The sequence below is a fragment of the Arachis ipaensis genome, chromosome B10 (genome assembly GCF_000816755.2).
Source record: "Arachis ipaensis cultivar K30076 chromosome B10, Araip1.1, whole genome shotgun sequence".
Classification (NCBI taxonomy): domain Eukaryota; kingdom Viridiplantae; phylum Streptophyta; class Magnoliopsida; order Fabales; family Fabaceae; genus Arachis; species Arachis ipaensis.
Window position 1 is genome coordinate 135,251,361 of NC_029794.2, and position 23,331 is coordinate 135,274,691.

The 23,331-nt window shown below is 30.2% G+C and overlaps 3 protein-coding genes, 1 long non-coding RNA gene, 2 other non-coding genes and 2 pseudogenes across 10 annotated transcripts in view; 4 read left to right on the forward strand and 4 right to left on the reverse strand.

The window, feature by feature from the left end:
- The window catches only part of LOC110267705 (B3 domain-containing transcription factor VRN1-like), a 2,946-nt gene extending 1,686 nt beyond the window's left edge, over positions 1 to 1,260 (reverse strand). Inside the window, exons 1-3 of the mRNA XM_021113514.1 lie at positions 1,111 to 1,260; positions 658 to 1,012; positions 297 to 430 (exon numbers count right to left, since the gene is read on the reverse strand). Coding sequence (XP_020969173.1) covers positions 297 to 430; positions 658 to 1,012; positions 1,111 to 1,179 — 558 coding nt within the window. The 5' untranslated portion in view covers positions 1,180 to 1,260. The remainder of the gene's footprint in view (positions 1 to 296; positions 431 to 657; positions 1,013 to 1,110) is intronic.
- LOC107621189 (B3 domain-containing transcription factor VRN1-like) lies at positions 3,560 to 6,767 on the reverse strand. 4 transcript variants are annotated; one of them, XM_021114017.1, is made up of 6 exons: positions 6,574 to 6,767; positions 5,583 to 6,183; positions 5,331 to 5,446; positions 4,526 to 4,802; positions 4,056 to 4,210; positions 3,560 to 3,898 (listed from the first exon to the last, which is right to left on the reverse strand). In XM_021114017.1, exons 1-5 carry the CDS (start codon positions 6,649 to 6,651, stop codon positions 4,095 to 4,097), a joined length of 1,188 nt encoding a protein of 395 aa, XP_020969676.1. In that variant the 5' UTR covers positions 6,652 to 6,767; the 3' UTR covers positions 3,560 to 3,898; positions 4,056 to 4,094. The 4 variants fall into 4 exon arrangements, with proteins under 4 accessions (XP_020969676.1, XP_020969675.1, XP_016178709.1 ...); XM_021114016.1 differs by having other exon boundaries at positions 5,331 to 5,449; positions 6,574 to 6,765; XM_016323223.2 differs by having other exon boundaries at positions 5,331 to 5,458; positions 6,574 to 6,764.
- On the forward strand, positions 8,556 to 10,354 carry LOC110267906. 2 transcript variants are annotated; one of them, XR_002355878.1, is made up of 4 exons: positions 8,556 to 8,705; positions 9,604 to 9,811; positions 9,954 to 10,127; positions 10,229 to 10,354. It is a non-coding gene; the product is annotated as an uncharacterized LOC110267906 (long non-coding RNA). The 2 variants fall into 2 exon arrangements; XR_002355877.1 differs by lacking the exon at positions 8,556 to 8,705 and adding an exon at positions 8,716 to 8,855.
- LOC107621773 lies at positions 11,253 to 16,322 on the forward strand (annotated as a pseudogene).
- On the forward strand, positions 17,186 to 17,259 carry TRNAV-AAC. Its single transcript has one exon. It is a non-coding gene; the product is annotated as a tRNA-Val (tRNA).
- LOC110268509 (B3 domain-containing protein At1g49475-like) lies at positions 18,447 to 19,762 on the reverse strand. The gene is made up of 2 exons (XM_021114750.1): positions 19,058 to 19,762; positions 18,447 to 18,830 (listed from the first exon to the last, which is right to left on the reverse strand). The coding sequence occupies exons 1-2, from the start codon at positions 19,409 to 19,411 to the stop codon at positions 18,447 to 18,449; spliced, it is 738 nt and encodes a 245-aa protein (XP_020970409.1). The 5' UTR covers positions 19,412 to 19,762.
- Positions 19,579 to 19,652, forward strand: TRNAV-AAC. Its single transcript has one exon. It is a non-coding gene; the product is annotated as a tRNA-Val (tRNA).
- Positions 20,481 to 21,868, reverse strand: LOC107621188 (annotated as a pseudogene).

Sequence of the window (23,331 nt, forward strand, 5' to 3'; positions counted from 1 at the left end):
AACCCTATTGTTTATAATATTTATCATTTTAATTATTTACATAATGATTTTAAAAATTCTAAATTAGTTGACAACAAAGAATAAGATTACTTACTAAAATATGGCTTAGCTTCTATACTATGTACACCAATTAAAAATATAACAATATCAATTTAAAAATTGAAACTACTACAAATTGAAAATATAATTCACAAAAAATATAACAAAAAAAACATATTTTTACTAATAGAAAATAGAGTCTAAAAAATATAAAATCAAGTTAATTATTGACTTTTTATTTTTTATTTTTTAATTACCACCAGATTAGCATTGCCATGAACATATGAAGGCTTCAGAACAAGAAAAAAAGAAGGATTTTTCAGCTTTGTAGATAAGGCTTCAGCCATCTCTATTTTCTCCCTAACATTATTGAGCATGCTTTTTCTAATTCCTGAAAAAAAAATATGATAAAATATAAGTTATTGAGGTAGAGAAATCTAATATTAACATGGTAAATAAATAAAAAAAAAACTTTTGATAGATATTCATTAAAAGGCACATTATTTTTTTTAATCAAACCTAATGCTTTGTCTTTTGAATTTTTTCAACTTGATTTCAAATATGAGCTGATGAATAACAAAATAAAAATAGTTGAAGTTATTAGGTTTTGATTATTACCTGCTTTGTTGGTTCTCTTCTTTGCCTTTGGTTCCCTTTGAACATGATCATCAACAACAATATAATCATGATTATTTTCATGAACTCCACAATCTGAATGGTAGTTTATTTGTGAAGCACTCTTATCATATACTTTGAGTTCAAAGCATGATCTTTCTTTGTATTCAAATGTTAACAAAAATTCATATTCCAAGTGACATAATTTCACAACTTCATCCCAACCATTTTGCAACCAAATTTCATTTTTTTTCCTCTGACTCCAATATACTTCTTCTTCCCTATTATTTGGTAGCTTTAGTATTATAGGATTTGATATCCCTTCCCAATATTTTCTCACAAAACTCTTGGGAATCATCTGAAAAAAAAAAAGAATATATAATTGAATTAAAGAAAATTGTGCATGCATTATGTTATAGTATGATGCAAAGAGAAACAAAAGAATATAATAGTTACCAATTCTTTTTTGAACTTGTTGTGTACAAGTATCTTAAAGAAACCTGGTGACGATGAATGCATAGACATTGTTTAGTACTTAGGTACTAGTAAAGATGAAGCTATTGAATATATATTTAGTTGAGAACAAACTAAAAGGATATATATATAATATAAGCTTATTGATTTTTTTATTCAATAACATTGGCACTTATTATAAAATTTTATCCAATTCTTTTTTAAAGTTAAGAGTGAGGCTCGAATCTAATATCATTTTTTAAAATATATATTTATTATTAAATTATTAATTATAGAAAATTTTGTTTTAATCAAACTTAATTTAGTGTGATATTTAGTTTATGTATCTATATCTATATGTTTCGGAAGAAAATTACGAAAATATGATTATCTTGATTATTTGAATGTTAAAACAGACATGGAGAATTTTTTTAATTTACTCCTTAATTATGTTAAATAAATCTAATTTATTAAAACATCATATTAAAATGAAAATCAATTATTTCAAATAAAATATAAAAACTCAAACGAACTTTAACATATTATTATATAGACAAAAAATATTAGAGAAAACAAAACATACATTAACTTTATGCTGTTTTAAGGTTTTTTTCATTCATTAGAAAATTAAATAAAAATTTCTCACATTTTATATTGATTCATCTGCTATAACCCACTAGGGCACTAGTCTTATCCGTGTGTTGTTTCCAATTTTACATGTCTTGTAACCAGTGACTACTGAAAGTTTGGAAATTGAAACACACAAACTATTGATGACGATGATGATGTAAGACGGCATAGGGGGGATGAAGTATACGTAACCAATAAATATATAAATAAATAAATTTCAGAATATAAAATATATTTAAAAAAATTATAGAATACTCTCAATAAATAAATTTCAGCCCACTCATCATGAGTATCCAAATAAATGGTTTAAATTTGTTGGATTAATTTGTTGATCTACTTAAATAGATTAAAAAAAATTAATAATAAATCAGATACATATTTGGTTACAAAAATTTTTTTACAGATCTGTAATATATAATAAATATATTTAATAACATATTATTATTAAAAATATTAAAGAAAACAAAGTAAAACATTTTGAAATTTCAATTGATAAGGTATTATTCTCAAATGTAGAATCGATTAATTAGAGAAATAAAAATTAGATGTTTCTATTTATGAAAGGTCAAGAATTCCTGATTTGTGAGAAATATAGAGATTTCTGTTAAAAACAATTAAAATATTTGAGATATAGAAATCGAACCCTCCAATTTGTATACTTTTCACATTTTTAAAAAACACAAAAAATTATAATATTAAAATATAGAGTAAAGTATCGTTTTTGTCTTTGAGATAAATTCTATTTATGTCCCTAACGTTTAAATCGTTCTATTTGTATCCCTAACGTCTGTAAAAATGATTCAATGTTATCCTGTTGTCAATTACACATCATGAGCGCTTTAGTTTGAGTTTTAAAAATCTCTTCTTGAAGTTAGAATACAAATGTATGAGATAGAATCGATGATCTACTCCGAAAAATAGATCATCAAATGTTGAAACTAATTCCTAAAACATTTACATAATTCACTTTTCTAGAGACATAATTGATTTGTTCGATTTTAATATTATACCCATTATTTGTCTTTAGATTCAAAGTGAGACCTAATTGAGAATGAATACAACCAAGTGAGAATAATTAAAAAATATAATCTGATTTGTTAGTATAATTGATAATAGGATAATATTAAATCACTTTTATAAACGTCAAAGATACAAATAAGACGATTTAAATGTTAGGAACATAAATAAGACTTACCCAAAACGTTGGAAACAAAAACATAGTTTACTCTAAGATATATCACTATTTCTACTTTCATAAAAAAAAAAAAAGGCCAAACAAAAACATTTTTCAGTGTTATTGAAATTTGGTATGTTTTAACTTGGTGTATTTCACTGACATAAAACTGGATGTTAACACATCACATGTTCACATTTTAAAGTATTTAAATTTAACCCTTAAATTTAATTTTATCAAATTTTAAAATTTCAGTCTTTCATAAAATTTGAGGGTCAGATTTTTCTAATAATTTTATTATTTTTCAAATTTAACCCTCAAATTTGTTAGCATCTAAATTAAAAAAAAACACCCCAAATTATCATCCCACAGTATTACGCACAATGTTTCTCCATCCTTAAAAAAAATCAGCGATTTATTCATTCCAACCATTATAGAATACAGGCACATGCTTTAGGAATAGTAATGGTTATGTATTTTTTATTTTAAGGATAATAACGTTTAAAACAAAAAAAAAATGTTTGCAATGTAAACTCTTGGATGCATGTGCTTGGCGTAGCTCTCACTTAACAAAATTATTTTTATACTATACCAAATATACCCCTTTCGGTTAGCAACTAAAAATTCATTTACAAAGTTTAAACGATTGAACAGACAAAAAGAAAAACTTCATATCATCAATACATCATGAAAAATGAAATTATCTATTAAACTATATTTTTTAACTTCTGAGTGTTACGTACATATAATATTATAAACCAACTCTAGTGTCCTTTTCTAATTGAAACTTGGAACTTAAGATTCTCCAAATCAATAAGCTCAAAGTGACAATAATCACCATACTCCAACCTTGAGAAAATCGTGCATACCCATTATTTGGATAATAAAGTAATTTCACCTTCCATTCTCTCTTCTCATGAACTTGCAAGGTTGCAAAATTGTTCCACTGCTTACACTGTAATTCTTTATGTATTCAGTTGGTATCACCTACACCAAACACCACATAATAAAAAAAACTTTATTAGTTCAAGAATAATGGTTAATAAATGATATTAACAATACATATATGACATATAGAATATAGTTGTTGCATTTAATCATTTATACACATGATGATTATTCTAATAAAATTATATTTTCATACCGCATAATGACTTGTTCATGCTTGATGTGTATGGTGAAGTCATTCATTCTTGGGCATGGATCCGAAATTAGCTTTAGAAGTTTTATGCTTTTTAGGGAATGGTGAAGAAGAAGAAGAAGGAGGCCTATAAGAAGGGCCTTCTTGCTCTGAATATTCTAAAGTGAAAAAAAAAAAGTAAAAAAATTATCCTAAAATATTGTACATTTTTCACAAATTAGCAAAAATAAAAACAAAGATTGGAGTTACATGTGCAAAATTAAAATCTAATAATTGATAATTATTTTGAGAAAAAATATAAAAAATTTTAATAAATAATGAGAATATAAAACCATGCAATATTTGAATTCATTCCATTTTTACCCTCTCTTTCTAAGATGACATATTTGAATTCTTGTATACATACTATTACATAATTAAAAAATGAACAAGGAATTAAATTAATTATTGATAAGGAGATATATGTAAATTACCAGGAGAGCTAGGAGTCAAAGGGTCTTCTCCATAACTACGAATATGAACTTTGAATAAAATATCGATTGGATCGACCAACTCAAAGACACAAGCGTCACCAAGTTTTAAACTATAGAATGTTGAGAATTTCTTCCAACCATTTGTAATTATAAATTGTCTGCAAGCAGAAATTCTCATCTGCACATCCCAACATTTGTTCGGATCATCAACAAGAAAGAGCTTTGCATTTCCTTCTTTATTCCCAAGAATTGGTTTAGCAAAATAGCTTGGTATAACCTGTTTTCATCATTAATTATTAGTTATTATTAGTAATGGAAATCTCACTCACAAAAAAAATTGGATGAATTTCAAGTGTTAAAAAAAATACTACTATATAAGATAAAAAAAAGGGTAAAGTATACTTTTTGTCCCTGAAGTTTGACAAAAATTTCAAAAATACCTCTAAGTATTTTGTTTCAATTTTGTTCCAAAAGTTTTCGATTTGCATCAAATATATCCTTGACAGCTAATTTTTCAAAAAATTTAAGATCAATTCAACAACAATATCATAAGAACAACACTCAATACAAGCAAATCAAGCATAATTTTCATGTATTATTGTTAGATTAGTCTTAAATTTTTTTAAAATTTAGCCTATACAAATCGAAAACTTCTGGGACAAAATTAAAACAAAATAAAACTTATGAGTATTTTAAAACTTTTGCGAAACTTCAGGGACAAAAAATATACTTTACCCTAAAAAAAATCTACAAAATTAAGGTTTAAAAAAATAATGAAAGTGATGATATAAGAAAGAATAGTTACCAAGAGGTCTCTGTCAGAATAGGTTTTCCCAAGTGCACATACAAAAAATGGATTCCCAGTTTGGAACCTACTCTTCACTTTCTCTTGAAACTTCTTCATGGTTTTATTGTCCAACACTTCTGGATTATCTATAAGAGCCAAGTAAACAAAACTTCAATAAAATTACTTTAAATTTGCATATAACAATTAACATTATTATAACATCTTTTTTAATTTTTTTAATAGAGATTAAAATAAAAAGAGAGTAATTACCATAATCTTTTTCCTTGGCAATATAATCAAAATTCCTAGAAGCTCTCCTTTTTCTTTTAGTGGTATTGATTTCACCATCAATAGAGTAATCTTCAGGCTCTTCTTTTATAATACTCTTCCTTTTGAAACTATTAGTTTCATCATCGGAAATTACCAGTGGTGGTGGTGGTGGAGGTGGTGATTGTGGCGGTGACAAGAGAGATTTCCGTCTTTTTCCATTAACAAACTCAAAAGAACCATCACTCTTTTTTTCACCCTTTTGCCCTTTTTCAACAACATTAACATTAACATTTTCATTTTTTTTCTCAGAATTAGAACATGGGTACTTAATTTCTAAACCACTTGAACCCAAAACTATAACATAAAACTTATTATTATTATTATTATTAGTTTTTTTCAGTTCATAACGGAACAAGAGAAACTGTGTCGCTTGGAGAGACACGTATTGTGCAAACTCTTTCCAACCGTGGCCAAACACAACGTCACCACGTTCATCCCTTGACCAATGAACTTCCAATTCAGCTCCGTTTGGAAGACTTAGAAAAACAGAACGTGACGTAATTCGTTTCCAGTAATTATGCACAAAACTCTTTGGCAATCTCTGTAAACAAAAATTAAAATAAACTTCTTAATAATTATCTTCAAGAACGAACACGAAATTCAATTAGGGTTACGAATAAAGCTACATACTTTGTATTGTTACTAAACCCTAAAGTTACTACTAATCAAAATTATCGAATAAAAATAAAGAAAGAAAAGAAAATTAACTACTAGTAATTACTAAGTCAAAAGATTAGGGTTTAGCATAAAAATTAATCCTAATTCAAAACCCTACTATTGGGAATTGAACTGCACACGATTCATTCTCCTATGTTGTTTTGGTGAACCCTTATTAATGTGACAAAAATTAGAGAATTGCATGGAGAATTGAAAAAATAAGAAAGAAAAAAGAAAAAGAACGGAAAAAAAAGTTGATGTTAATTATTATTACCAGAAATCCATCATCAAGAAGGTTCTTTTCAAGAATAACCTTGAAGAAGTGAACGACATCACGTTCTTGAGAAGACATAGTTGATCACTGAAATTGATCGAAGCTCAGGAATTTGGAGTCAGAGAGATGTAAAACTGAATTGAAAATGTGTGAAAATAAGTTGCTAAATTGATGGAATAATGAATTGTTATATTTATATGGAAAGTGATTAATTCATTTAATTGTGTAATTGAGTGGGTCCCACTTCTCAAACATTTAGGAAATATAAATTGATTTTTTTTGTGACTAGGAAATAGAAATTGATTTTTTTTGTGACTAAAATAGAAATTGATTGATACTAAGAGTTTGTTTCTAATTCGAATCTTTGAATTATTTTTTTTGGAAAAATACTAAGTAAATAATGGCTATCTTAAACAACATAAATAATTATCAATCAAATAAAAATATATTATATTTTAATTTAAATTTATTAATTAAATTTAAAATTAATTTATTCTTTTAATCTTATTAATTTATATTATTCACATATTATTCAAAAATATTATTGAGTATGTATACTTTTCCTTTCCGTAAAAACAGGAGATATTTAAGATTTAGAAAAATCAAAGAAGATAATGCGTTTTATCTCCTTTTAACTACTTACCCTTTTTTATTTTTTATTTTCTATTTTCGGTGTCTTTCTAATAAACCATATACTAGCCATAGCCAATATCTAATCTAATCAAATGATTTTCCTTTAAATTAGTAATTCTTTTACAAAAAATCTCATATTATTGGAAAAAATAATTCCTATAAGATCTTCTTTTAGTCTTAACAACATATTTTTATTTATTATTTTCATGTTATATGTATAAAGTGTAAACAATGTGTCTTATTATTTTAGATTTATGGTGTAGATGATAGAATTTTGATAATAATTTACTTAATTAAACTAATTAAAAATGTATATTACCAGATTATTCTAAATTTAAATGTAATAAAATTTTATTCTTTAATTTTTTGTATAAATCGTGGCACTCCTGGTCTACTAATTAAAAAAAATATATAAAAAATTTAGCATAAGACTACAATTTATGCTTTAAATTTGGATGCATGAATTGTTGTAGTACTACGTATTTTAAAGATGTCAGAAATATGACCTTTTTTTACATAAAATACTATGATTTATGTGAAAATCAAAATTATAGACAAGTGAGACAAAACCATGGGCGCACAAAGCATGAGTCGTCGGTTTAGGATGTGGTTTTAAACGAAATAAATGAAATCCACAAAGAATTCACAATTTATGAGAAATGATGTGTGAAACATGTAAAGAACCAATGATTTATACATAACTTTTGTCCTTGCATGTCATTCTGGTTTGATTTACCCGTGACCATAATAAATCAACTACTCTCCAGATATTTAGCTAAACCTAAATAAATAAAGAAATTGTTGGTTCCTTATGTTTTACGCATCCTTTTTCATAAATTGTGAGTTCTCTATGGTTTCATTCATTTTATTTAAAATCATTCCTACATTCCCATGATTTCCACGTAAATCGTGGTGTCCTGAAAAAGGGGTCACATTTCTAATACTTTTAAAATATGTACTAGTACAACTATTCATACATGCAGATTTAAAGCATAAATCGTTGTCATATGCTAGATTTTATATGTTTTTTTCTTAAAATTAGTAGGAATGCCATGATTTATATAAAAATTTGAAGGATAAGTTTACAAAACCCTAAACTCTAGTTTTTTTTTGGGAGAGTGAGGGATCCAATTACGGTTGTATCCTTCATTTCTTAAGGCCCAAAATATCTAAGCTTCAAGTCCGAAAGTTCCAAAATCAGTTTTGGGCTTAGGCTGCATAACGATCCAGGAAATACTACACACCCAAAAAGAGTTCAGACCGTCCAAAAATGAAACATGGAATGGGCCCATGTTGTTATGGGCCTGATATGAATGAGATCTTGAATTTGTATTTCCTGCGNNACCTCTCTCTCTCTCTCTCCCTCTCTCTCTCTCTCTCTCTCTCTCCAGCATATTTCACAGCTTAATCGAATGGCTCCTTCTTCTTCTTCTTCTTCGATTGTTACTGATTCACTGGATCCATCAACACCTACCGAAACTCTTCACAACGATCTTCAGGTTCTCTTCGCCTTTCTCCAATTTCCACCTCTCTCTCTCTCTGTCCAGCATATTTCACAGCTTAATCGAATGGCTCCTTCTTCTTCTCCGATTGTTACTGATTCACTGGATCCATCAACTCCTACGGAAACTCTTGACAACGATCCTCAGGTTCTCTTCGCCTCTCTCCATTATACTAGTTTTGAATGTAGCCTTGCGGTAAATACTAAATAGGTTGTGATACTCCTTAGTCCTTTCATAAATTCTTCGTTAGTTTCCAGCTCTGATTGATGCTTAATATACTCACGCACCGATCTTGATGCTTGTGATAGGTCTTTCTTAACTTCGTTTATTTCCAGATCTGAATGATGCTTAGTATAACATACGCACCGATCTTCCACATGAATAACGCGTGCTTTTATTTTATTTTTAAAATCTTATTGATCTTCATTCTGATTGCTTTGAATAGTTATAGGCGACTGATTATAATATATATTGTGGAAATAACATCATTTATTTTGCAATTTAAACTAAATTTTTTGTTTCAATTTGGAGCGTCTGTTAATGATTTGACTAATTTCAAACACACGACAAATGACGATATAAGTGATATTGCAGTAATTGCTTGATAATTTATTGGTGCTTCATAACGAGTGAGTAATATGTAGTTTGGCCTTCAAAAGGATATTTCCGACATTGCTGTGTTCTATCAACTGCAGATGAGCAATTTCCCGTGCTTTATTTGTAATTTCCGTAAAGGCTATAGATTAATTTTCATCACAATATGCGGAGAAGATAGAAGAGAACAAGTGTCATATGTAGTATTTGATTTTTGTCTTAGTTTGATTTTAGTTATACCTCCAAGCTACTACTAAAGGAGTACTGATTTTTAATTCTATTCTGTGTTCATTTTTGATAGCCATTCTTTGTTCTTCACAAACCTTCATCCCGAAGAAAAGATAGCTCATCAACAGGACAAGGTAAACTGCGAAAAAGAAATGAGCTGTCTTCACCGCAGAACACAGAAATAGGAAGGAAGTGTGAACGAAGAATGTGACTCACCATTTGTTTAAGCCGCTACAAATTGAAGCGTTTAACCGTGGTCAAGAATCGAGTCCACCATTCAGGTTCTTAGTTATCTTTTTCCATTTTCCTTGAATCTTGTGGCTTGGTTTTCTCTATGCTCGAGTAGGGAGATTTAGGAGGTATTTTTAACTTCTAATTCTTTTTCCTTGAATGATCTAATATGAAAATATTGATTCCATTTAGGATGTTTTAAGAGATCTTAATTCTAGTGTATTTAAAGATATACAACGATGGATTCTGGAGTGCTTCAATGCTGCTAGATTGATGGAGAACCTAGTATCACAAAAGCAACTCGATCCTTTCCTATTCTGAGTAATGCTACTCCTGGTCAACTGTCCACTGCATTGGTTATTACCGGTAAGCTTAGGCACTATCCTTTTTGGTGAATCCTGTGAATGCTATGATTCTTGGTAACTCTGTCTAACTAGACAGATGTTCATCAAATCTATGATTGACAGGAAATATAGAATTTGTCGATGATATATTGACCTTTGAAGAGCTCGGCCATTTCTTGAAATCCCATGGATGCCATGTAGCCAAGCTTTCTTCGGTGGATTTTTCAATGAAAAACGGAATTGCTGGTTGCTTAAAAGCTTTATTGCGAGAGTTTCCACTGGGTGAAATTGATGTATGTTTTTACGTATACGTACTAGTGCATTATTGAATTAATTCTATCTACTCGTACCTTCAATTTTACTATTTCCTTAACATTGATGTTGAGCAGTCAGCTGATATATCAATCTTAGCATCATGGTATAGAGAATAAGACAACAGCAATAAACCACTAGTGCTTATCATTAGTGATTTGGAAAGGTGTTGCGGATCTGTCTTAACAGAATTTGTCCTGATGTTGAGCTATAAGCGTCTTCTAAAAGTATATTTCCATGTAAATTGATAATGTGATTTATGTTTGTACATCTACTTAGATTAACTATGCCGGGGCTTCACTTTGCATGTGTCTATTGTTGATAAACATGGGATATATACTTTGTAAAATCTTTTTTATTTATTTATTTATTTATTTTTTTTGTATAAGGAGGAGCATTCACATGTATAATATGATATTGGCTTCTGTCTGCTTCCTCTTTTTCCACTAGCGAATGGGTTGTCAAGTTACCATTCTATGGAGCACCGCAGTTCTGATTTTGATAATCCATTCTTATGATCAAATTCCCTTGCTTTCGAAACTTATGACTCCCCTTTTCATGGTGGAAATTCTATTCACTTTCTATATAAGTAGGTCTATTGCATTACTTGTTAAATGCATCTGCCAATAATAAATTAGAAATATTAAGCATTCATTTTAACATGCTATGGTGAGATTTGCCTACCCTACATAATAGTTAATGTGGTAAAGTTGGAGTTCATGATACTAATTTTTCTTTGTGCTCAGTGCCTATGTGAAGCTGGAAAATATAGCAAAGTGCGACTGCTGGATTTGTTTTGCGAAGTGCTCAATCCAGATTTGTTCCCGCATAGAGATTCTGTTTGTCACATCAGGAATGAAAAAATCAAGGGTTGTCTTCAACAAATGGCCACAGTCAATAATACTCTTCCGTTCAAAGCGGTGGTTTGATTCGCCAAATAGTTCTCAAAGTGAGGTACATTGAAATATGATGTTTATTTTCTTTCAAGTACCGAGAAAGTTTCTTGATGCAATACTATTTTCCATTAAGATAATGTATTTTAGCAGTAAAGCAAGGTGGGATATATAGAGAAGCCATGAAATCTGTTTTGTTTCTGAAGTCAAAGATGACATCTAAAGCATATAGCTGCCTCCTTATATTGTTAAACTTTAACTTGATACTACAAGTTTAATCGAATGCTGGAATCTAGTATGAAATAAAATCGAAAACCATGCCATTGTAAACTTGTAATATGATAATGGGATACCAAATAGTGGCTCTAGCAAAACACAATTTGATCACTGAAATTGAGTTGTAATTTTCCTTATTTATTTTCTATTTGAAACTATTTAAGTGGAACTTTCCATTATCCTGTTAACCAAAGCAAATCCGTTGATTCAGCCATTTCAATTTTCAAAGAGACTAATTTTTGTTTACTTCAAATATCTGTAGACTTCTGACCGAACATTATGCACGGATCTCCCTACAGGAGCGCTTGGTCAACTGATAAAGAGTTGGGAAAAACTTACCGCAGATATTTGATATTTCCGAGGTATGCTCAACTAGTCTTTACTGTGTACAACTTCCTTCTGTTTCATTCATTCTACCTATTCCTTATTGTGGTTATATTAAAAATTGATTCCTTGTGAAAGCTCGTAATCGTTAAATAATGATTTGATTTCTCACAGATTCATGATAAATTGAAAACATTAAAATCTTCAGTAAGATGTGAAGATAGGAGGCGTCCACGCAAGAGTTCCAAGGACATATCCAAGTAATATTCTAATTCTAATAAGCGAAGTTGCGATTTCTTGGCAAAGGAGGTTGATTCTTCATTGATTGTACTGATCTGTTTGATTGAGAACTGAGAGAAACCTATTGCTCAAATTGAATGCCAGCTGTTTCCTTGACAGACCAATTGTCTGGGTCCTTTTGGTTGGGGTCCCAAAAAGCCTGGATGCCTCACCCACAAGCTTGCTCTGTGGCAGGTTTAAGTGAGATGCTGAGGTTAAGCAAGGAAGGAGAGGGGTTGAACTAATGTTGGACTTAACCTAAACAAGGGAAAGCAGGCCTAGTTATAGAATTGTGAACAAATGAATATCAAATTAAAGATTCTACAAACATTTAAGTTTAAAAAATGATTAACTAACGGATATGATTGTGATGTACTTCATTCTTTGAGGGCAAAACTCACCTTCATGGAATATAGGAAAGCTTTTAGCTTGTTTCTGGTTGGGTTTTGTGAGCTTGCCTTTCTAGGAGATACTTATGTTAATTATGGGAGGACTGGAAAATTTTTGTGGGCTGTTGTATGCTCTCTTTTTGTTGTGGTTGTCAAATCAAAACTCCTTGTCTGATGCCTATAACAATTCCTTATAATGATATATGCTGGTTTCTTTGCTTGTTTTCTTAATTGAGGCTAACTATTTTTATTCAGGAGATATGGATCGAAGGTTTCATTAGATGCTGAGAATGAGTCGACAATGTTAAACTTGCGAGCTGTTGCATTTATAGATTGTTTAGTTAGGTAAGGTTTTGTATTCTGTTTCATTTCAGGTGTAGATCGATTGATTGTGGAAAGCATGATGCCAGTGATAGTGAATTTGGGCTTGTTTGGAAAGATTATTTTTCAGTGATGTCTTTTTTTTCATTAAAAGTACTTTTATTCTATCAATTATATTTGGATACAATATAAAAATACTATTTTATAAATTGTTGGCTCAATAAATGGGTTTGCATGCGTTGTCTGTGTCCCTGTCTATTTCTCCTAAGCAAATAAAACTGAAACAGGACAATAGATTGATCAGTTTTTTTCATTATGGTCAGGGGACTATAGGTGTGAGCTCAGCTTTTCTATGATTGAAATTCAAATTTCATCGTCTTAATATTTAAGATAAACCTTAAGGTTAATATGTATAACTCAAGTTGGTGAACTAAATAAGCACCAATACTCTAGCATTAAATTTTATTGTTTTCTAAGAAGATGGCATTAAATTTGATTGAGATGTTGCACTATAAGCACCATAAGTGCTGATCTCTCTCACCCTCTCATTTTCAGAAAACATTATTAGGTTAATAGGTTTATTATCTAGTGTGTCCTCTTTTCTATTCTTTTTTTTACACACAACAGTGCCAAGTAACGTTGATAAAACTCGATCCATTCCCCCTTCAATTGATATGAATTTTGATGATATGATTTTATATGGCAACAAATGCTAATTCAGTTGTACAGGTTATGAATGCATCTCTCAAGTCATGTATTGTGCTGTGTGTGATAATTGAGATCCCTGTGGTTTTGTTTCATCCTATTGTTATACACAATAATGGACTATGTCGCAGGTCCTAATTGATGTTTATTTTTGGTGAAAACGAATAGCACTCTTTTATTGCTGGTTAAGTCTTGTCACTGATTGACCTTTTCCTGGAACAGAAATTACATGAGGCCCATCGAATGCATGCCTTTTCATGAAATTTCCTGCTTCAAGAATGTTGAGAAGCTTCAAATGGTAAGAGATTAGGGTTTTCCTCCTTGCCCCTTGCCCCAAATTCAAAAAAAAATATCAGCATATGGGCCTTTTATATAGAGAGGATGCAGTCGCAACTTATTGTGCTGACTAGCGTTGATTTTAGACACTGCCAGGTCAAAAGCATACTAAATCTTCAGACAATGTGTATTTGAGAAACATTTTATTTATCTTCCAAAGAATTGATCACCAAAGCTTGATTCTGTCCATGCTCGTGACTTGAGCTACCATTGGTTTAGATTCCGGTGTTCAAGTCCCTGACTAAATTTCATTTTTGTTGAGGAATTTTTATGATGAGTTATGGAGCTACAGATTTCAGGTGTAACTCTTCGGAAATGGGCTTTTTGGTGCATTTTTTTTTTCATATAAATTATGAATCACTAATAATAAGATTTCATTCCCCGATACATTATATTACTCATGGAGTTACTATAATTCAACCGCATCAACGCATCGCATAAAGTTAATACTTAATACACCTACCGAAGTCATGTATGATTAAGTTTGTTCCTCTACACTTTTAATTTACTTTTTGCTTATCGTAGGTTTCGATTGGAGATCCAAGAAGAAGAATTCAAGCTGTTTTGTTGGATTCACATAAGATTTTAAGGTGCAGTTGCTGTAACAAAACTGGCAATGCCCTATTGCATCAAGACAGGATTCCTCAATTCTGTAAGTCTATCTAGTAAATTATCAATTTAGTATAGCATGCCCTAGCTTGAAAATGAGGTAATCTCCCCCGATTCTAAATATTCATATGCCCCAACCGAAAAAGTGAATCTTTGTTTTATATTTGACCAACCCTATTCATTATTCATATACCATGATCAGTACTTGAGGGTTGACATTTATTAACGTGTTTCACCTTACATATGATTAATCTTGGCTGTGAACAGTACTATGCCACAACCACAGTGGAGTTTCTAAACTGAAATTTAGAAAATTGTACAGGTATTCCCTGTCTCGAGCACGGAGATCTTATCAATCTTCACGATTGGTTCCAGTCTTTTAGAACAATTCTTCACCAAAGAAATAAACGGAAACCGAAGTCAAAGCAGTCATCTCAGCCAAAGAGAAAAGATACAGCTGGATCTGGAGACCAAAATGAAGCACCAATCCAGTATCCTTTATCTTCCCCATTTTCCATTGTTTCTTTCACATAACAAGATATGATGCTGAGAATGCATTGGTAGGTTATCCCAAAGCATCAGTTGTGAAGTCATTATCTCTTTAATCTTGTGGTGCCATTTATTATTTGCATACACACGCATGCATTTTAACTTTTCAAGAATAAAGAAACATCTCCAAAACTACATGACAAGGGGCCATTTTGCACCTAACTCAACTATGATATCTTCATACTTTTTTTTATTCGTTTTTCAGTTTCCTCCCAATTTTTCATTAGTGGCCGAGGAACAATGTTATTTGCAAAATGAATATGCTAGCTTTCTACAAGCTATTTTCTTGGATAACATCCCCAGTTCTTCCAACATTACTTTCTTCCAAATAGAAAATTTTAGTTAGATTTGATTATCATAGTCAACCCTGATAACTAAAGCGGTAGAACTACTGTGTTATGAGTATCTTATTTAACCATGCCTAAAGTTAGCCTTGATTGCCACCTGTTTATTTTGCTAGTTAATGTGCTATCATATTCAATATTTCTCTAGAATTATGGGATGCATGGCTCATGCGTTTCAGAATATTGCAGTCCCGATGTCTTTTTCTCAATCAGGTCCGAAAATGTTACTCACACTGCAGAACCATAGTATGAAATCTTTGAGGGTGAATATATTTATTTGCAGCAGATTTCTCTCATGAAAATGCTTAAGAGACAAATCTTAGGCTGAAAATAACCTGCTGTAACGAGTTGCTTGTCTTTAAATGCATCTAAATTGAAGTTCAACTCTGGTATTTGATATTCGTATTGTATTTTGTATAGGCATATTTGCTATTCCATCATTATTGCTGTAATTGCGAAGCATTTTGTTGATGCTGCCATGTTGGTTTCAATCCTTAACCTTGTGTTGCCACTTGCCAGAGCACGCTTTTGCAGAGAAGTTACAGAAATGCAGATCACCGGGCTGCTTAGAATGCCAAGCAAGAGGCGCCCAGATTTTGTACAAAGAGTAGTATTTGGACTTTGAATGACGTTTGATGCCCTTTGTCATTTCCTAATTTTCTTATTCCAGTGTAATTATAATTTTATTTTCTTAAATTATTTACTTCCTCATACTCCGGTCAGCTCTTCGATTAATTGATGCATCTCATCCAACACACAGGATTTTGAAGGTAAGGCCGAAAGGAATAACTGTGTTTTATAGGGCCCAGTAGAGTAATATATCTTATAAAGTAGTATGAATTTGAATTTAACTAGTTCAAAAATAACATTTTATCAGTAATCTTTTTATGGTTTTATTGTTTAATCTTACTAATAAGTGTCTCAATTAGATGTAAATTATTTAAGTTTATAAGAATTAAATATATTGGAAAAATTGAAACTTTTACTTTTATCTTAATTAATACTTTATTTCTAAGTATAAATATATTACTTCATAGTAGAAGTAGCATTGATATTTGTACATGTTTCATTTTGAGATTATGCAGAAGTCTATTATATATATCTAGTTAAATAAGTTGGAATAATCCTTCTCAATGAGAATGTACGGTAAAACGAATGAATTGTTTAGAATCCGTATCAGAGTTTGTTTAAGTTTAATTTCCCTAAAAATGGCAGAAAATTGTCAACATATAGTGAACCGTACTTCTATTTATTGACAACATCTTTTATATTCGTTAATATTTAGGATTCGTTTAGGCGAAATTTTTAAAAAAAATAATAATAATTTAATGTCTGAATATTTATGTAAAATATTTTTTATGTATCAATTATATTTAGATATAATAATATAAAAATATTTATTGATTTCTTTATTAAGTTAAATATTTTTTTAGTATTTTTATTTTTATTTTATTATTAAAATTTATCAAATACACTAAAAAGGACCAACATTTTAAATTGGCCCTTAAAAAATTTAGTCAAATAATTTAATTCTTAATAAATTTTAATGACCAAAACAATCTTTAACCTTTTATTTTATTAGACAAATAATTTCCATGTCAAATTTTGATTAAAAAAAATTATACAAATTATTCTTTGTTAGTACTAATAAAAGATAGTCTCTAAAATTTTAAAAACTTTTTTAATATGGCTCTATAAAGATAAATGATATGATATATAAACTAATTTATCTAACAAATGTCTGGTGTCGTGGTGTAGTTGGTTATCACGTCAGTCTAACACACTGAAGGTCTCCGGTTCGAGTCCGGGCGACGCCAGCAAATTCTTTTTAGACACCAAAAAATAAATTTTTCTAACAAAATAAAAGTTTGTAAAAAAAAGATTATTTTTTATTTTTTTAACGTTTTTATTTTGACTACTAAAATTTATCAAGCACATTAAAAATTAAAAAAAATTTAACAAGTTAATGGCATCCGAACGAGTTCAATAGCAATAAAAAAAAATTTTTAACAACTTAATAACACCTAAACAAGCTCTTAATAATCTTTTGACAAAATCTCCAAAAGTGCATTAATCATTGTCTATACAATATACTACTTCCATAATTTTATGATTTTTATTCTATATTTTGTTACTTGAATTACTTTAGTATATACAAAGAAATGTAAATTGAAATAATATAATTTATATACACAACGAATTTGCATGTGTCAATTAGGAAATCTCATTTATCAGGATTAAACTCTAAAATATAATTTAGTGCTGTTAAAATAAAAATGTGTTGATCCTTCCTTCCCTTAGAGAAACATGCATTCAATCACCCAAATAATGGCACTCAAGTTTGATTGAAAAACATTTTGAAAGGAATTATATTCAGTTACTCAACTTAGTCTTTAGGGAAGTAGCTAGATAATAATAATAATAATAATAATAATAATAATCTTTTAAAAAGTTAAACGTAAAATAACTAAATAAGTAAATAACCGGTGAAAAAAAAATTTATGAATCCCTCATGACAACTTAGTAGTTATCTTAATTACTTACCATGCATCTTCCTCCATTAATATATGAATCCCTCATGACAACCTCAAAATTGGGGTTGCCATCTTGTCTCTCTTGTCTGTCTCTACTCTTTATAGCATCAGCAATACCCTTATTTTTCTCTACATATTAATAGATTAGTGAAAGGGCATTGGTAATAAAAATTAAAATATAAACTTAAATATATGCTTTTATTTATATTGCATTAAAAAGATATGATTTTTTATTTTGATATAATTTGGTCTATAAATATTTAAAAATTTTATTTTAAATGCGACAAATTAAATATTAGTATAACACATTTTATCATGTCAATATTTAACTAAACAAACTAAGAACAAAAATGAAAAAACATATATTTTAAAAATATTAAAAAGTTTTAAAACCATAAAATATAAAATAAAATTATAGCTTGACATAAAATAAATGAATAGAAAATCATATATAATAAGCTTCCATAGTCTCAGAATTGATATTGATCATAGTGAACCTTCATAACATCATCATCACCATCCCCATCACCATCACCATCATCATCAAAATCAAAATCATCATCATCATAATCAGCATAATTGAGTTCAGGAGAAGGGTAATCAATTTCAAGAGTAGTGTTATAAAATATTTGGACCCTAAAATATGAAGCATCAAGACAATATTTGAACAATAAAAGGTGGCCATGGGAGACAGAGTAGTGCTCAAGAAACTCTTTCCATTCCTTCCCAATAAACCAAATGGAACCATTAATATTGGTCCAATGCACTTTCTTTTGGTTGCCATTTACAACTTTCAGAATCACCGGATTTGGGAGTTTCAATCCATATTTGTTTGTGAATTCCGTTGGAAGCTTCTGTCAATTATTGAAGAACAACATAATTAACCATTCTTAATTATTGATAATATATATTTCTATAAATTGAATTTTTTTTGTTCCAAAACAGATTACATAGAGCTTATAGCTAGGAGTTAATTGTTAAAGATATACTTCATATGATTATTGAATTCATATTAATGGTGTAGTAACTAGTAATTAATAATTAATGATAAGTAACTAATAATTAATAATTAAATCCATACCCGAGATATCAATGAATGGCTACTGAGTTTGGCTAATATTGCTTCCCCTTGGACAAATATTTTTTCCAAACTACTCGTTGATTGTATTAACCCTTCATCAACGAGATTCATAATAAACACCTCAGGTGAAACATCACTGTATAATGCATGTTGCAAGAAACAGTTTTGAATAGTCTTGTCTGCCAGGTGGTCATAGCTTCGTTTTAATACCTTTATAACCTCTTTTTCCATGTCTTCTCCCATTGATGAATCTTCAAGTTTGCTCTGTGTATATTTCCAGATATTAATGTCATCATTTATCCCTTTCATCAATCTTGCCATCACATTGATTCCAAGTGGCAAGCCCTCACACATCTCTACAATAGATCTTGCAGTACTTTCCACTTCACCGGAAAGAGTTGCAGGTCTTCCATAGCATCCCAGTTTTGATAAAAATAAGTCCCAATCTGCAAGTTTTTCCTAATATGGCTTTATAGAGATGAATGATATCATGTATGGACTAATTTGTTTAACAAATGTCTGGTGTCGTGGTGTAGTTGGTTATCACGTCAGTCTAACACACTGAAGGTCTCCGGTTCGAGTCCGGGCGACGCCAACAAAGGCTTTTTATATACTAAAAAAAATTTTAAAAAATTTCTGTTACAAAAAATAAAAGTTTAAATAATGATTTGATGAGTAAAATTTGTTTAAAACTAAAATAACCAACTGAAAAATTCTTAGAGATTGATTTAAAAAGAAAATATCTTTTATGGAAAAAAATTTTTTAATAACAACTTAATGAGTTTGTTTGGATAAATTAATGGCATCAGAACAAGTTCAATAACAATAAAAAAAAAATTAACAACTTAATAACATCTAAACAAACTCTAAATAATCTTTTGACAAAATCTCCAAAAGTGCATTAATCATTGTCTATATAATATACTACTTCCATAATTTTATGATTTTTATTCTATATTTTGTTACTTGAATTATTTTAGTATATACAAAGAAATGTAAATTGAAATAATATAATTTATATACACAACGAATTTGCATGTGTCAACTAGGAAATCTCATTTAACAGGATTAAACTCTCAAATATAATTTAGTGTTGTTAAAATAAAAATGTGTTGATCCTTCCTTCCCTTGAGAGAAACATGCATTCAATCACCCAAATAATGGCACTCAAGTTTGATTGAAAAACATTTTGAAAGGAATTATATTCAGTTACTCAACTTAGTCTTTAGGGAAGTAGCTAGATAATAATAATAATAATAATAATAATAATAATCTTTTAAAAAGTTAAACGTAAAAAAAATAAATATACTGTTTATCTGGAAGGTTTCCAAGTCGTTATCTATTTCTCGGTCTAATTTGAAACTATGAATACGAGAACTATTCTAAGTGAAGCTAACCAGATAAAGGAATTAGGAGATACTCACTTTACATTATTATTTATTGTTGTTGTGGGAGAAAACAAAAGATCCCGACCTGCCGGATTCCATTGTTTTTGCGCCATCAGGTGATCTTGGGAGAAGAGTAAAGCTTGGGGTCCCTCTGAAACCTTGAAATCATCTCTGCCTTCTCAGCAGAAAGGTCTGTGTTCTCCAGAATTTGGTCTTTTGATGCCTTGGCAATTGCTTGGACAGAACCAATAGCTTGACTAAGATGAATTGAGCTACCAGAATGACAAAATAACTCAAGCTATACCTATATCCATATGCTTATCATGGTTTCATTTCATATTTAAGTCAAATAATAGGTGATATAGCTATTGTTATAGAAAGATACTCCAGAGTTTAAACATCTATGTAATCAAGAATCCTGATTCCTGAGCTTTAACACTGTCAGGTTTAGGCATGAAAAATCACGAAAACTAAAATGAGAAGTTGCTTCATAATAAAATGATTTACCACATTTGCTTCGTGATTGTCAATGCCTGGAATCGAAGTAACCATTTTAAGGTAAAAGTTCATTCCTTGCACCGATTGCTTCTTTATAACCATAACAAAAGTTCATGCATTAAATCAATATTTAAGTTTAATTCTTAAGTAAGTCCTGGCAACTAATTATTGTATGCACTTCACACAACTGACCTCAGCTTTCAGTTTCTCTCCAATTTTCTGCTGCTTGTATACTGTAATTATTTTTAATATAAGAAATGTCAATTGGAACAACACATAAAAGTTGGTACTAAGTTTCAGTTTTTACCTCCAGACGAATTCTACATAGCAAATGATCAATCAGAACAAAATAAAAGCAACGTATTTAACTCACTTCAAGTATGACTGAATAAATGAATCAATTTGCTGTTTAGCTGGGAGTGTGATGATAACATAAAAACGTGCAAATTGTGTTCTCAATTTCTGAACTCTGCATGAGAAGAATTGAATCTAACATAAGAGTCGAAAATCTCTTTATGAAATAGATAACAAAGTCCCAACTAAAGACTTGAAAACCAACAGCTCAGTTACCTGCTGAAGATCAGAGACACGTTGTCGCAATCCCAGTTAGTCACAAAAACAAATGCTACAGACAAACCCCCACAATTGAAAATGAAGTCCTGCAAATAAGCTTCTCAAAATTAGTGGAGAGTCAGTATTTGAAATAAACATTAAAAGAACACAGAATCTGTAAATTACTGGAGCAATAGGGACAAAATTAAGGCGAAAAGAATTTGCTGGGAGGAAAGTGGAGATGAAGTTGAACAGATGGATGTTGTTCCCCTTTCCGTACATTTCTCATCAAACAGACTCCCCCTGTGCCTGCAGTAATACATAATGCAGCCTCATTATATAGTGTCGCATGCAATTTTCTCTGATTAAACATTTAAGCACGAAAAATAAACATAAAAACAAACTTTCGATGCTATAATTGCCTGCATCGAGCTGTAATTACTCAGTACAGGGTTAAGACAGTGCATACTTAAGAAGCTAAAACAAATAGATAATGATCGGAATTCAGAAGCATTATAATATACTTTTAATCTACGGTTGCAGGTTAACAAGCAGCTCTACCAGTACATAAGCATTCTCTTGAAAACGCCATTACCGGTACCTAAAATATTCTCATATGCCATAAATCAATCCATGCTATAGCTAGATTTGTTGCACCATAGTCCATAATTAATTTATGATAATTACGAATTGTTAGTTTTGTACAAGCTACTTAGGCAGTTATAAGGGAAGTTAAACTTGTAAGTCTCTTATTCCCTGTGATTCTGTGAATACAAACCAGTCTGATTATTCGATGAATTGTAGTGAATCAATTCCACTTCAAAAAATGTTTATCGTATTAGAAGTGTGAAAACAGATCGATGAATAAAAGCAATAGATCCCTAAAACACGAAATTCATTTTGATTTTGAAATTTTCTTCCGCCGATACACATGAAATTGTTCCTACGGCGAAATCAGATCAAATCGAAAGAAGAGAAAGAGAATCGCATGAACCTACTCTTCTCATTTCATCTTGTTATTAGTAAATCAAAGCCTCATTACTACTAATTTTACTACTGTATCAGCTAGCATTAGATCGGCTCCATATCCTCGATGTAATAGGATTCGTAATGCTAACAAACGGAATCCAAGCAAAACAAAACACGATTAGTTTTCTCTCGGATCAAACGCTAAGGAAAACCAAAAACTAAGAATATTAAAAAAAAAGGAACTAAATCGATAAGCAGAGCATTCGTATCTGGAAACGAAATTGTGACGGTTACAGTGTTTTTCAGGTGATTAAGAAAACAAAAGATCGTACCGGATAACGTGGCATGCGATGGAGCTGAAGTAGTTGAATCACTGAGGTGCATATCCATGAGAACTGAGAACTAAGAATCAGAGAAAGAAGAAGCGATTTGTTAGATGGATCTCGAACTCGAAGCTCGTTCTCTTTCGGTATTGCAGAGCACGAAGAAGGGAAATAGAAGATGGAACGCGATTCCCGTCTCAGGTACACAAAATAAGTGTTTCCCGCCACCGTTTTGAACCAAATTAATGAATTTATACTTCCCCAGCCTTTTTTAAAATATTAGATTTTTTCTACTGAATAGTTCCTTTAGTCGGTCTTATCAGAACCATAATGGACCGGTCATTTTGACCGAAAAATAAAAAACCGGTGGTCTAATTTACCTCAACTTTATCCCACTAACTCGAACTCTCTATATGTATATATTATATATTTATATAAAAATATGTTTCAAGTGAATATTGAACCAAATACATCTCACTAAATGTAAAAGATCCTTAGCCACTAAAAGAAGATCATTAATTGATAATTTAATATTTTTTTTTAT

What these genes read in the sequence shown, in the direction of transcription:
- LOC107621189 (XM_016323223.2), bottom strand. Translation starts at nt 6,651, where the DNA reads ATGTCTTCTCAAGAACGTGATGTCGTTCACTTCTTCAAGGTTATTCTT. An exon ending in TGCCAAGGAAAAAGATTATG is followed by an intron (nt 5,459 to 5,582) that starts GTAATTACTCTC and finishes TGGCTCTTATAG; the next exon opens with ATAATCCAGAAGTGTTGGAC. An exon ending in TTTGACTCCTAGCTCTCCTG is followed by an intron (nt 4,211 to 4,525) that starts GTAATTTACATA and finishes TTTTCACTTTAG; the next exon opens with AATATTCAGAGCAAGAAGGC.
- LOC110268509 (XM_021114750.1), bottom strand. Translation starts at nt 19,411, where the DNA reads ATGTGTGAGGGCTTGCCACTTGGAATCAATGTGATGGCAAGATTGATG. An exon ending in GCCATTCATTGATATCTCGG is followed by an intron (nt 18,831 to 19,057) that starts GTATGGATTTAA and finishes AATAATTGACAG; the next exon opens with AAGCTTCCAACGGAATTCAC.